This window comes from Sciurus carolinensis, chromosome 5, assembly GCF_902686445.1.
Source record: "Sciurus carolinensis chromosome 5, mSciCar1.2, whole genome shotgun sequence".
Classification (NCBI taxonomy): domain Eukaryota; kingdom Metazoa; phylum Chordata; class Mammalia; order Rodentia; family Sciuridae; genus Sciurus; species Sciurus carolinensis.
Window position 1 is genome coordinate 37,655,155 of NC_062217.1, and position 12,019 is coordinate 37,667,173.

General features: G+C 46.4%; 1 protein-coding gene across 1 annotated transcript in view; it reads right to left on the reverse strand.

The window, feature by feature from the left end:
* Fam124a (family with sequence similarity 124 member A) overlaps window positions 1-12,019 on the reverse strand; it is a 56,077-nt gene that overhangs the window by 21,508 nt on the left and 22,550 nt on the right. Inside the window, exon 3 of the mRNA XM_047554141.1 lies at window positions 3,027-3,760. Coding sequence (XP_047410097.1) covers window positions 3,027-3,760 — 734 coding nt within the window. The remainder of the gene's footprint in view (window positions 1-3,026; window positions 3,761-12,019) is intronic.

The window sequence follows — 12,019 nt, forward strand, 5'->3', positions numbered from 1 at the left end:
TTTGTTTTTATTCATCTTTTTGTTTAGCATATATTTTTATCAGCCATCTTAAATCTCTTTTAAAGTGTGAGATCTACATATAAATACAAAAAAAAAAGACATTCATTCCCAAGTTTTTTAGAAAATTAGATACTTCTACTTCTCCCTTTTGCATATTGTAGAGTAATAACATAGTTCATTCAAGGGCAGGGAGGCCCAGGAGTAGGGAAAGAGGCCTTTTCTTCTGTTTCAGTGTCTGTTCTTTTTCTTTAACTTTGTGCTGCCTGTACAAATCAGTTTGTGAAAATTCATTGAGCTGTATGTTTATGACTTGTGCACTTTTTAGTATGTGTATTATTTATTGTCTTCAATCAAAAGAAAACAAAAACATAAAAAGAGAACCTATTGGGTTCAAAGTATAACACTGGTTCAGTCGTAGGGGAGGTGGAAAGATTCATTACAGTCTTTGACTCCACATAGCTGTAGTTCAGTATCATCAAGCATCAATGCAAATTTCTAAGATGCACTTTCCAGATGGATATCAGACAAGTGATGAGGCCAGGGACTCCCCACTGCCTCCCGGCCTTCCCTCTGGACTGGGGAACACTAAGAAGGAAGGAGAGATGAGTTTCAGAAGAACAGCTTTCTCCCTCTTATCTGATCTTAGTAAAAGGCATCTCCTAGTTCTTATGAGAGACTGAACAGCTTCCAGAAAAAGCATCTCAGCTTTTCTCTTTCACAAAAATTAAAAGGGGAGGACAAGGTCTCTGGTACTATATGGAATGTAAAGTTAATGCAGCCAGGTAAGAAAGTAAAACGCAATTTAGATTTTAACAAAGCAATGAAAAACTACTCAATCGAGATTTTTTTCAGTGTATAACTGTATCCAATTGAACAAAAATTTTATCTTAAACATTATAATTGAAAATAGACTTAGGGAACATAGTGTGCTAAAGAAAACATGGATAAAGAGGTATTGACTGGCCTGACCCCATGACCTACATAGCTTAACTTTGCTGGAGACTGAAATATAAGTTTTTTACTTTGAAAAGTAACTTAAGGAGATGGATATGTGTATATCCCATGGTAAAACAGAAGGCTGCTCTCTGTAGCCATGCAAATGAACAGCAGCCTCTTCTAATGGCCATTATCAAGAACTGTGAGGAGGCTATTTGTTATTTCTGTTCATGTTAATCTGACATACTACCACTCAACATACTACTACATTGAATAAAGGTCTGCATTCCCAAATCCCAAGATACCAATCTTTTTTCTTACTTTCTGACCAATCCTCCTAACTTCAAAAGCCTGCACCTGTATAGCCATTTAAATGCACAGATTTTCTTTGAAATATTCTTTCATTGTTTCCTCTAGCTGAGCTCAGGCCAAGTTTCCCTACTTTGTTCTTTCATTTATGTTATTAGAAGGATCAAGAGAAAAAAGCCCTCCCATTACTACACAAAGGGAGGAATCACTTCAGGAATAATCACATTCATTTTGGTCTTTTAGTATAAACATAATCCTTTGCATCTCATTAACTTTTACTTGGTGTTACTGTATTATATTTTGCATAAGGAATTGGCAGTCTGTGAGTGCAAATGAAAAATTTTCTCACATTTCAAAGGGGATTATAGATCCAATGCTAGAATTCAGTTTACTCAATAATAAAGCAACATTACTTAGTTTCTTCAAAAGGAAGTCTGAAAATTATCTGATTCCTATAAAAGGTGAATATCTCAAGGTAACTTTTTTTTTTTTAAAAGCTAGAGTCTTGCCAAGTTGCCCAGGCTGACCTTGAATTCCTGGGCTCAAGTGATTCTTCTGCCTCAGCCTCCTGATTAGCTGGGACTATGGGTGTGTGCCACCGTTCTTGGTCAAAGTGACCCTTCTGACTTGAGCAATGTGCCTTGGCTGCATTTTGGACCAGTTATCTGACATGTGCCAAATTCTCATTGCATCTCATGCCATGAGGAGTATAGTTCTCATGCATACCATGAAACCACCTGTGATTCCACTACCTGCACCAGCACCTCTGAAGGCAATGTCCCCCAAGTGGCTATCAGCTTTCTCTTTTCAGATAGAGAAGCATGAAAACCAGATGACAGAGGTAGAGGTTTTTCAGAGGTTTTTCAGGTTTTTCAGAGCCCTATGGGCCTGGAACTGCCTTACCTATTAATTCAGGAATGGCCTAAGTTGGAAAGAGCCTATATCAGGTAGGCCAGATATAGGAAGTTCTTTAATTTCTAGGCTGAATTTTGCATTATTGAATGTAATCAATTTGCTCTAATGAATTTGGAATACCCACTGAAAGGATGAGAGGAGAAAGGTGGCCAGTAGTGCCACCAAGATGCTGGCCATGGAAGAACTGGGCCAATCTCCTGTCCTTAAATGTGTTCACTCAACCCTCCCTAGCTGAGCGAATGCAGGAACTCCAAAGGCATTACTTACACCTCCAATGTTGAGAAGGAAGTCATTTTTCACAGGAGCACAGAATTTTAACAACTACTGCCAGCAGTAGAGGGTGGAAGGGGAGAAGGCAGGGGAGGTGACAGAGGAAGGGAACAGATGTCTTCTGCATGCAATGTCATGTACTTCACAATTATCAAGCACGTGAGCTTTCCTGAAGTTCCTTTTTCAGAGTGAAGATTACATTGGTACAGACTCCCCAAAGGTGAAGGAATAGATTCAGAAACCTTTAATAGCAAGTTCCCCAGGTTAGAGGCTCTTGTGACATTCTCCTGGAGCCAGGAGCATTTAGTGGGTGCTCAGAGGGCAACGGAGGAGGTACCTAGGAGAACTGGGCGTTCACTGAGGCATGTACATTGCAGCAGAATGAAAAGAGACAGTGGGAAGAGGTTTTCATCCTCCTCTTTTGTTTGGATGAAGTGTGGAGACATTGTCATGGGGTCTGGGACAGACAGACAACTACTGCTTTCTCCTTGTCCCTAATTCCTGGCTCTTTAACAGGCACCAGGGGTTGTGGCAGAACTGACTGATTTATTTCACAGTTCTGACAGACAGACACACAGACAGAGCTCCCCGGGTACCTGCAGAAGGATCTTGTTGCCATCGTGGTCCTCGGTCTGCCAGCGACCCTCACTGATGGGGCTGCAGGGGTTGGGTAGGAGAGGGACCAGCTCGCCTATGTCCTTGACCCGGAACTCCAGCACAGAGGAGTCGGTGGGCACCGGGTTCTGGTCACAGGGCAGTCTTTTCAGGGAGAACTGGATGTCTACATCCAGATTGGAGAAAATGGGGAAGATGCAGAAGTCCGCTTTCCTCTGGCTGGGGCTCCGGCGCAGGATCAGCTCGTAGAACTGGAGGCTGTCGGCGTAGCTGTCGTGGCGACAGTAGATGGTGAAGCGCACGATCTCCTTGCCGTAGTGCACGGGTCGGATGGCCCACAGCGGGGTCCCGGGGGCCAGCGTGAAGAAGTCCTGGCTGCAGGGCAGGTAGGGCAGGAACCTGCCGTGCACACGTTCCGTGTGGTGGTGGCGCCAGGGAGGCCGCTGCAGCATGCGGTGGAGCTGCAGGATCTGCTCCTCGCCATACTCCTCCTGCAGGAACAGCACCACCGCCAGCGCTGGCTGAGCCCCCTTGGGGGACTTCCTCCGCCGCCGACCAACCCGCCTCTCAGACACCCGGAAGAGCGGAAGGTCTGGGTGGATCCATGCCAACACCTTGTCGATGGCCTCCTGCAGCGGCTGGGACTCCCCAGGGTCTGCGATGATGTGGATGCTAACCAGGAAAGGGTCTTGTGCCTCTTCCACAGAAAGCTCACCTGGGAGCACACATACAAGAATGAATGAGTAAATGAACATGATTATTCCGTTAGGGTTCCATCTTGGCAGGAAGAGAAGCTAAAATTCTAACTCAACTGAATCTTCGATCTATGACTTTCTGATCCCAAGTTCACATGCAAAAAACTACTAGGGCAGCATCCTAGCATCCAGAGAGAAAGGGCTATTGCCAGGAATGGTTTCCAAGCTGGAGAGTCTTAAGGAAACCTTGGGGTCCTGTACTTCATCAGCTTGGTGCACTTTCTGTGGGTTAACAGTCAAGGCTCTGCGGATTTGAAAGGGATAACAAGTCCAAAGAGAAGAGGCTGGGGTACCATCACCTGCAGGCCATTTGGTATTTCCTAAAATAAACGTAATGCCTTCCCCTGTAAATGGTTATGGTTTGGATAAGGTGAGCCCCAAACGCTCCTGTGTTAATGCAGGAGTATGACTGGATTGTGAGAGCTGTAACCCAATCTGACCATCCCTCTTTGAATGGACTGGGTGGTAACAACAGGCAGGTGGGGTGTGACTGGGGCGTAGGTGGGTCACTGGGGGTGTGCCCCAGAAGGGTACAGATTCCCTGTGACCTCTCTCCCCTCCCTGTCTCTGCTTTCTGATTCTGACACCAGCTGAGCAGCTTTCCTCTGCTGGTCCCTTCCACCATGATGTGCTGCTTCACCTTGGGTCCTGGGTCATGGAATTGGCCATTTATGGACTGAGACCTCTGAAACGGTGAACCCCAAATACACTTTTCCTCCTCCAAGCTTTTCTTGTTGGTATTCTTTTGTGATACACAAGCTAACTAAACTATTTCTAGTACCACGGCACTTCCCTGGTTTGGTTATTTCCTTGGTTTTTTGTTCATTCACTTAACAGACTCTTAGGGGCTCCTTCCTCTATGCCTAGCACTGAGTAAGGCACAGGGCATACAGAAGAGGACAAGAGAGACATGTGCTTGCCCTCCTGGAGTATACTCCAATCACTAGCTAGGTCGAGGTCTGGCAGATAAGGTGTCCTGTCCATGCTCCCCCATTGGAGGGGAAGAACACCCAGGGGACAAGTGCCGTGTCCGTGCTGTCTGTCACAGCTCACTGGGGCAGTGGTTAGGGGTGGGGAGCAGGAGGAGACCAGTAGCACCCAGGTCAGGCTGTCTTCAGGGCCTCTTATTGGACCACGTCTCCTCAGAGCCTCGTACATTCTGAATGGGTCAGCTACCTTCCTCTGTCCTCCGTCAGGATAGCTGGAAGCATCCAATGCAAGTGTGAGGCTGACAGTATAATGTGGCGACACTTTCCCATGGGGTGACATAGTGCTGGCCAGAGTGGCACATTCCTAACTCAGATAATTATACCTGGAAAAAGCTTGCTCTGTCAAAAGATGCTCTTCTTTGCCTTTTTACATACATTTTGCATACATTTATATAAATTTTTTTGATCAAAATCTAAGAGCAATGAAGATATCTTTAGGCCAATTGTGATTATCTGTTATCTAGACCTGTCTTCACTCATCTGCCTGATAATGTCCACAAGGGATGTTAGGCAGAGAGTAACCAGTGGTCAGTAATGTCTGGTAAGTGTGATATGCGTTTAGGAACTGTAAACCTCAATCCATTCACAGGATCAAAGGTTTTTTGTGTGTGTGCGTGGGAGGTAAACAAGATATTATGAATGGGCTTGAGTCCATGTGCACCTGCAATAACAGGGCTTTGATTTTGTAGGATCAAATATGTCTGAATTTTCATCCTGTTAAATATTTCACTTGAAAATACTTCCTTTTGTTGTTACCTTCTTTCTCACTCACTTATTCACACATTTTTTGAGCAATCAATATGTACAAGGCCCTAGGGATACAAGGAAGCTGGCACCACTGGGAACCAGCAGGGAGTCTGTTTATGTAGATTCTGGCACAAACATGCTACCTTAGAATTGTGCAGTGTGCAACTTGCACCACCCCAGGCAGCAGCACTTGAAAACAACCATAAGCTGCAGGTGAGAACTTCATTATTTAAGTGGGAAACAAACCTAAAAGATTAAAATTCACTCTGACATATGCCAATAAGGAATGCAATAGAATAGCATCTTGGGACAGGAGTCAGACTCTGAAATCAATATGAGATAAGGACTATCTATAGGGCAATATCACCACTGAAAATCCCCTGAACTTCCAATGAAGTTTTGGATGGTACTGATCTACAACAAGATAACACAGCCAGATGTGCAGATGTTTCTTTGGTTGAACACCAGATGAAGTAGCCAGCTTGCTGCAGAGCCACGTATAACAGAACAGACCCTGCACTAAGCAAACCAAGCCCTCCTTCCCTCCACAAGAGGCTTTTGGGAGCTGAGAGCCTTCTGGAACCTAAGGATGACTAAAGTCCCAGTTTTCTCAGAATCATAGCATACAGTGGCAGGGGAATTATTTCAACTGTCCCTCTTTCTCCTTCCCTCTCTCTGGGAAAGAATTCATACGCGTTAGGTACAAGCATGATGATGCGACTCTGACAGAGGCTTTCTGAAGAGGGCACCCTGTGAACTGGATCTTGAAGGGTAAATGGCATCTCACTTAGAATAACCTCAAATGTGGGAGAGATTCCCGTGGGAAGAGGGAGACTGTTTATGAAGGCACACAACTGTACAAAAGACACAAGCACATTTGGAAGGGGGTGGCGAGTCCTTCTGAAACATGGCGACAGATGCAACTGGAAAAATGGGCTGGAGCCAAGTTGTATGGGCGTCAGCTCGGTTTGGTCCCTGACGGAAGGTTTCAGTACAGGGATGTCAGGATCAAGTCAGGGAGGAGGTTAACTACAGATGAAATAAGGAGCTAAGGGATTAGTAAAGGGTCCAGAGAAGGAATGACCAAGTCCTGGCCACAGTCCACACTGTTGGCCTGAGCTTTCTGTCCCACCTGTATGTCTGCTGTTGGTCACGTGGCTTTGTAGGTCCTCCTGCTAAATATGTGAGGTGTTCCTCCCCACTCTAACCTGGGACTAGGCTACATGCTTAGGTCTGGCGAGCAGAAAGTGAGTCGTGACATGTTTTGGCTGACCTCCTGTGCTTCTGACGCTTCTCCAAGAACATGCTCGGGTTGGCCTGCTGGTTGAGGAGGACGAGACACACCTGGAGTGGTCACCTCGCTAAGCCCAGTCTCGATCCCACGACGTGCAGACACTCAGAGATGTGGTAAGAGTCACCCGGCTCAGTCTGGTCTAGATTCACTGACCCAAGATGCATAAGGAACAGCAGATGACTTGTTCCAAGGCGTGAGTTGGGGCAGGGGGTGGATGTTACAGAGCATTTTTGCGGATGCAGACAGAATCAGTAGCCAAATAGAAGAGGCACAGAGTTACAGACCATTTTGGAGGCCCATGTGGCAGGTCCTGGAGCCCCCAGGCTTGGGGATGGAATCCCAGAAAAGGGAGGAGAGGAATGTCCTGTGATGATTCTGGCTAAGTAATTGATCGGATGTGATCACTGAGAGAGGAAACAGAGGCAGACGCACAGGAAAGAGGAGTCCCATTCTGGCCACTTGGCTTGAGATGTGTGGATAACTTCCAGGATTTTGGCAATTAGACCTTTGTGTTGCTGAGGTGATGGACTGAATTTAAGGAAGGACTGTTAGATCATATTCTTGCTCTTATACAGTTATCTGGGAATTGCGTGCCCCCATATTAATGTGTCTTGAAAATCCATCACAATGGCTTAGGGAACAATCGAAACGCAGGGATTACCTGGCCCTTTGCTGGCTCTTCCTGCCTGCCTGGCTTCTTTCCATTTCATTGAACATTAACCCCACCATCAGCAGTACAGTGGAAGCAAGAGTAGTGACCAGACTAACCAAGGAAATTTCCCCCCGTCAGTAACTCCATTAAAGGAAGAAGGTGCCACCATCACTAACAGGTAGATTCCCTTTTCCATGAGGCCCTGAACTCTCAATACTGGAGACCTGTCATTGGTAAATATCAACCAATGTAAAGGGACAGAAAGGCTTTGTGCAATCTGAAGATGAAGAAATTTGCTTGAGAAAATGACAGATGAATGAATTCTATGAGACAAAAAGATATGTGGAGTAAAGGAGTATTGGGAAAAGAGTTCTTGGGAGCATCAGGTCAGGTCCCTGTAAGATCCTGACCCGCCCACAGGGTGTGCATGCAGTCAGGGACCTAGAGTGACATGTTTGCTAACAAGTATATTTTCCTGGTGTTCTACACACATGAGCTTTTTTAATCCTTGCAAAAACTCTGGAAGGGGGTGTTATTATTGTCCCCATCTTAAAGAACAGGAAATTTAGGCACAAAGACATGAAGTCACAGAAGTAAGAAGTAGCTGGATACTCTCTGCAGCACCAAGATCTGTGGGTCCCATAGTCCCGTTCTTTCTGCTAGATCTATTTCTTAGCAGAATGACCAGCTGCCACTCACCCTCTGGCCACACTACTCCCACCTTGCCCCTCTTCATGACTCTCCCACCTCCTTCTATTGGCCGCCTTCCCAGCCACCAGCCAATAGCTTCATGTCTTGGACACTCATTAACATCTCTTTCTTCTGTTCCTGGGTCTCTGAGGGCCAGAAGCTGCCTCCCTGCTGGCACATGCCCAAGTCTTTTGATCTCAGCACTGCCCTCCAGGGCAGCTCAAACAGGCCAGCAGCACAGTGGGCGCGCTGGGGAAAGAAAAGCAGAACACTGACCCTGAGAAAGCCCGCTGCCAGGGGCGGGAGAGGCCTGGGTGTAAAGAGGCCCCGGGGGAGGGGGTGTCTGAATCTCCCAAACAGAGTTGTCAGGGCGCTCAGCCTTGCGCCACCTCTAGCAGTCACACAAAGGTTTCCCGGAGAGCAGTAACAAAGGCCATGGTGAAGCCTGCATGGATGAGTGAGTGTTTACAGCTCAGCAAAAGGGCAGGATGCCCGGCCTCGGCACAGGGGATGGGCTGCAAGGCATTCCATCAGGCCCCGGTGTGCCTGGCGGCCCTGGATGCAGCCAAGAACAAGCAGGCAAGGAGAAGCAAGACCCGATCTCCTCCCGACCATGTGGATCAGGGAGATGGACGGGGCTAAAATCCTGCCCCAGGAGAGCTAAGGAGAATGGGCAGTGGCATTAGTATGCTCTGGCCACTGCATGTGACCCTGAAGCACACAGACTCAAAGAACCACAGAAAGCAGCTCCAAACTGTCATCGGGTGCTAGGGTTACACACACCCCAGGGAAATCTGCCTCTGTGGAGCTGGATGGGAAACCAAGTATTTGAGGGGAAGGAGAAAAAATGTGAATAATTAATTGTCATGAAAAGCCTCTAGGCCTCCCCGGAGAAGCAGAGACAACACATCCATGGGATGCACTCTGCCTTTATCATATCTATTACCTGTCCTCTCCAGAGACCTCAGAGAACACCTGTTCAGTCAGGGAAAAACAGGCCAGACAGGGACCGGCAGCAGGTAGGACCTGCCCACTGCCAGCTAGAGCATGGGAGCCAATCACACGGTATCAACCAGGCTTTCAAATTAGTGTGCATTTTCCAAAAGGAGGAGGAAGCCTCTCATGTGATTGACACATAGAATTTCCTTTGTGAATGTAAAACAAAAATAACTTTAAGGAAAGCAGCACAAGATCATGCCTTCTATGAGGCAGAAAGTACACAGAGAACCTGGGTATTTGTCATATTTTCATCCTTCCCCGTACATCTTTTTGGCCACCTAAATTTAGCAACAGAAAAAAAGTGTAGACAATATCAAACATTCATTAAATCTTATTATCTGCCAGGTACTGTCTTAAATGCTTCACATACATTATCTCATTTAATCTTTGAAACAATGCTATGATAGAGGCATAGTCTCTCCATTTTGCAGCTGAAATGTTAGCTGAATTGCTCCAGGCCATTTGGCTAGAGAAGGGGCTGCCTGAACCCCAAATCTGTATGAACTCCAAATCTCTCCCCAACTCCTGCGGCACGCTCTGTCACCTCCCAACCTCACCATCCTTAAAATTAACCTGTCAGTTTTTTTTTTTTTTCCTCCAAACCTTAGCTTGCTTTGCTGGGGCTCTGCACCTATGGTTCTGCTCCTTCAGCCAACTTGGGTGAATGATTCTGCTGTGAACAGATGGACCATTTCACTTAGGTGGGCATCCTACACTTGAAAGTTATGGAGGAGAGGGCAGGGGATCACGGCCCTTCTGAACGACAGACTGCTACCTGGTAATCTCTGCACTGCCTGCACCAGGGCCCCACACCACCATCTTCTGCAGCCTGGGACCTGCACTGTCTCCTGCCATCTGGTACCTCCCAGACTGGTCCACCTCCTAGAACTGGCAAACTGCTTTGTCCCTAAAGCACCTGTTGCCCGATAGCAGGCAGGTCCAGTTGAAGGTCAAGGTCTCTCATTCCAAAGAGATTGCCTGAACTTGTCTCAGGATATGACAAGTTCAGCTACCTTTCCAGAATCTTTAAGCAACTATTGATATCACTGTCCTCTTAACCCAGTTTGTCACTGATGCTTTGCAAATCAGTTGCAATGATTTATTTAATCAAGGCATGTTTATTGAGCACATACCATGTGCCAGGCACTATGGGATACAATGGTGAATAAAACAGCCTCTGCCTTCGTAGGGTTTATAATCTAGTGGGGGAGACAGACAAAATACAAATATATAAGATGAAGTTGGGTGGCTATAGATACTTCACTAAGCCAATGCCTGTTCAATGTAGGTAGAATGAGATGTTTCCAAGGCAGCAGCCATAACCATCTACCCTCCACTGAATAGATGGCCACACAGCTTTCCAGTGCCCAAACTACTGCTAACACCTCAGTGCTGCATGAGCTCCAGGCTGCCAGACCCTGCACAAGGGCATGCCCAGTGTCTAGGGGCCGTCTGGCTTAGGGGAGCTGGTCCTAGATCCTAGATTGAGGCCCTGTAACTTCACACGCATGAGGGTGAATAAACCCTCTATTTGCATTTCTAAAGCCCTGCTCCCTGTGGCTGAATAGCTCCCAGGCCTTGGATACTGGCCTGCCAACCAGACCCACAAGTTCTGGTGGCAGAAGACCCAGGTGAGCTGGGGGAGGGGGATCAGACACACAGCCAAGACATGTGCAGGCTGGCCCTGTGAATCAAGATCAGATCAGAAGACAGGAGGGAAAGACTCCAGAGGGACAAGAAGCACAAGATCCACAGAGGGCCACCTCACCCTCACCCTCCATTGAGCCAGAATGCCAGAAATAAATGCCCTCAGGAAGGGCCTTCCAAAATCCTTCCTGGGAGAGTCTATTCATCTGGAATGCCATGAATACCCTGCCTTCCTTGCTTTTTTCAATTCTTTTTTAAAGCCCTTTGAACCTTGGAACTAATGAGAAAATTGTAGGCAATTCCCATACCCCACCAAGATTTAAGATAAACTATCAGATTTTCTTAAATTTTTGTAGTTTTATAATTAGACAAGGTGGTTGGTCAGCCTGCAAATTTGGGTTGTGCAAGTGGCAAGGCTGGTCCCAAGGCCAGATCTAGCAGCATTAGGAGCAGTGTTAGGAACTGGGGATGTGGTGGCAGTGAGGTGACATACAGGGTCTCTCTGACAGGGGATCCACGTTAGGTTTATAACATGGGTAATAAGATTCTCCTCCCTTGGACTGAATTTCCGGATCTTTTGCATACTGGCAAGTAGAATGTTGACTGAAATGGTTAAACCAAAACCGGGATTTCCATTTGGCAGAACAGAACACTACAGGATCTTTCTGATGCTTGGGCCCTTTCAAGCTTTTTGTAAGCAGGATGCTTTGCCATAACTGCAGCTATTTGCTCTCCATTTTCATCATCTGTTGCAGAAGCACAACAGGAACCTGGCTGTCTGATTCATATCCCTGAGCACATTCCAAAACCAGGACATTATTAAGGAAGACATAATACAGAGGGTAAGGTGGACTTTAGAGACCTGTGTTTTCTTCCACTCGGAGGTGGACCATCCATTTCACTTTCGAGGCACATTTAAACGTCCATCAGGTCCCGACTCCTGAAATACACTCCTGATGAGAGGAGGAAGGGGAAGCAAAAGCTAGACACCAATCAGAGATACAGCAAAGACACTTTAAATTCTGACTTCGCTTGACATGGATTCTGCGAGAGGACCAGAAGATTCACATATAATGAGTCTGTAACAAATTCTGCTGGAAACACTTAAAAACATATCTAGCCTATTTGTGTAAGTCCTTAGGACTATAATGATTTTGAAGGTTTCTGAGATGATAACACAGGTCTGAGATACACCAAGGTC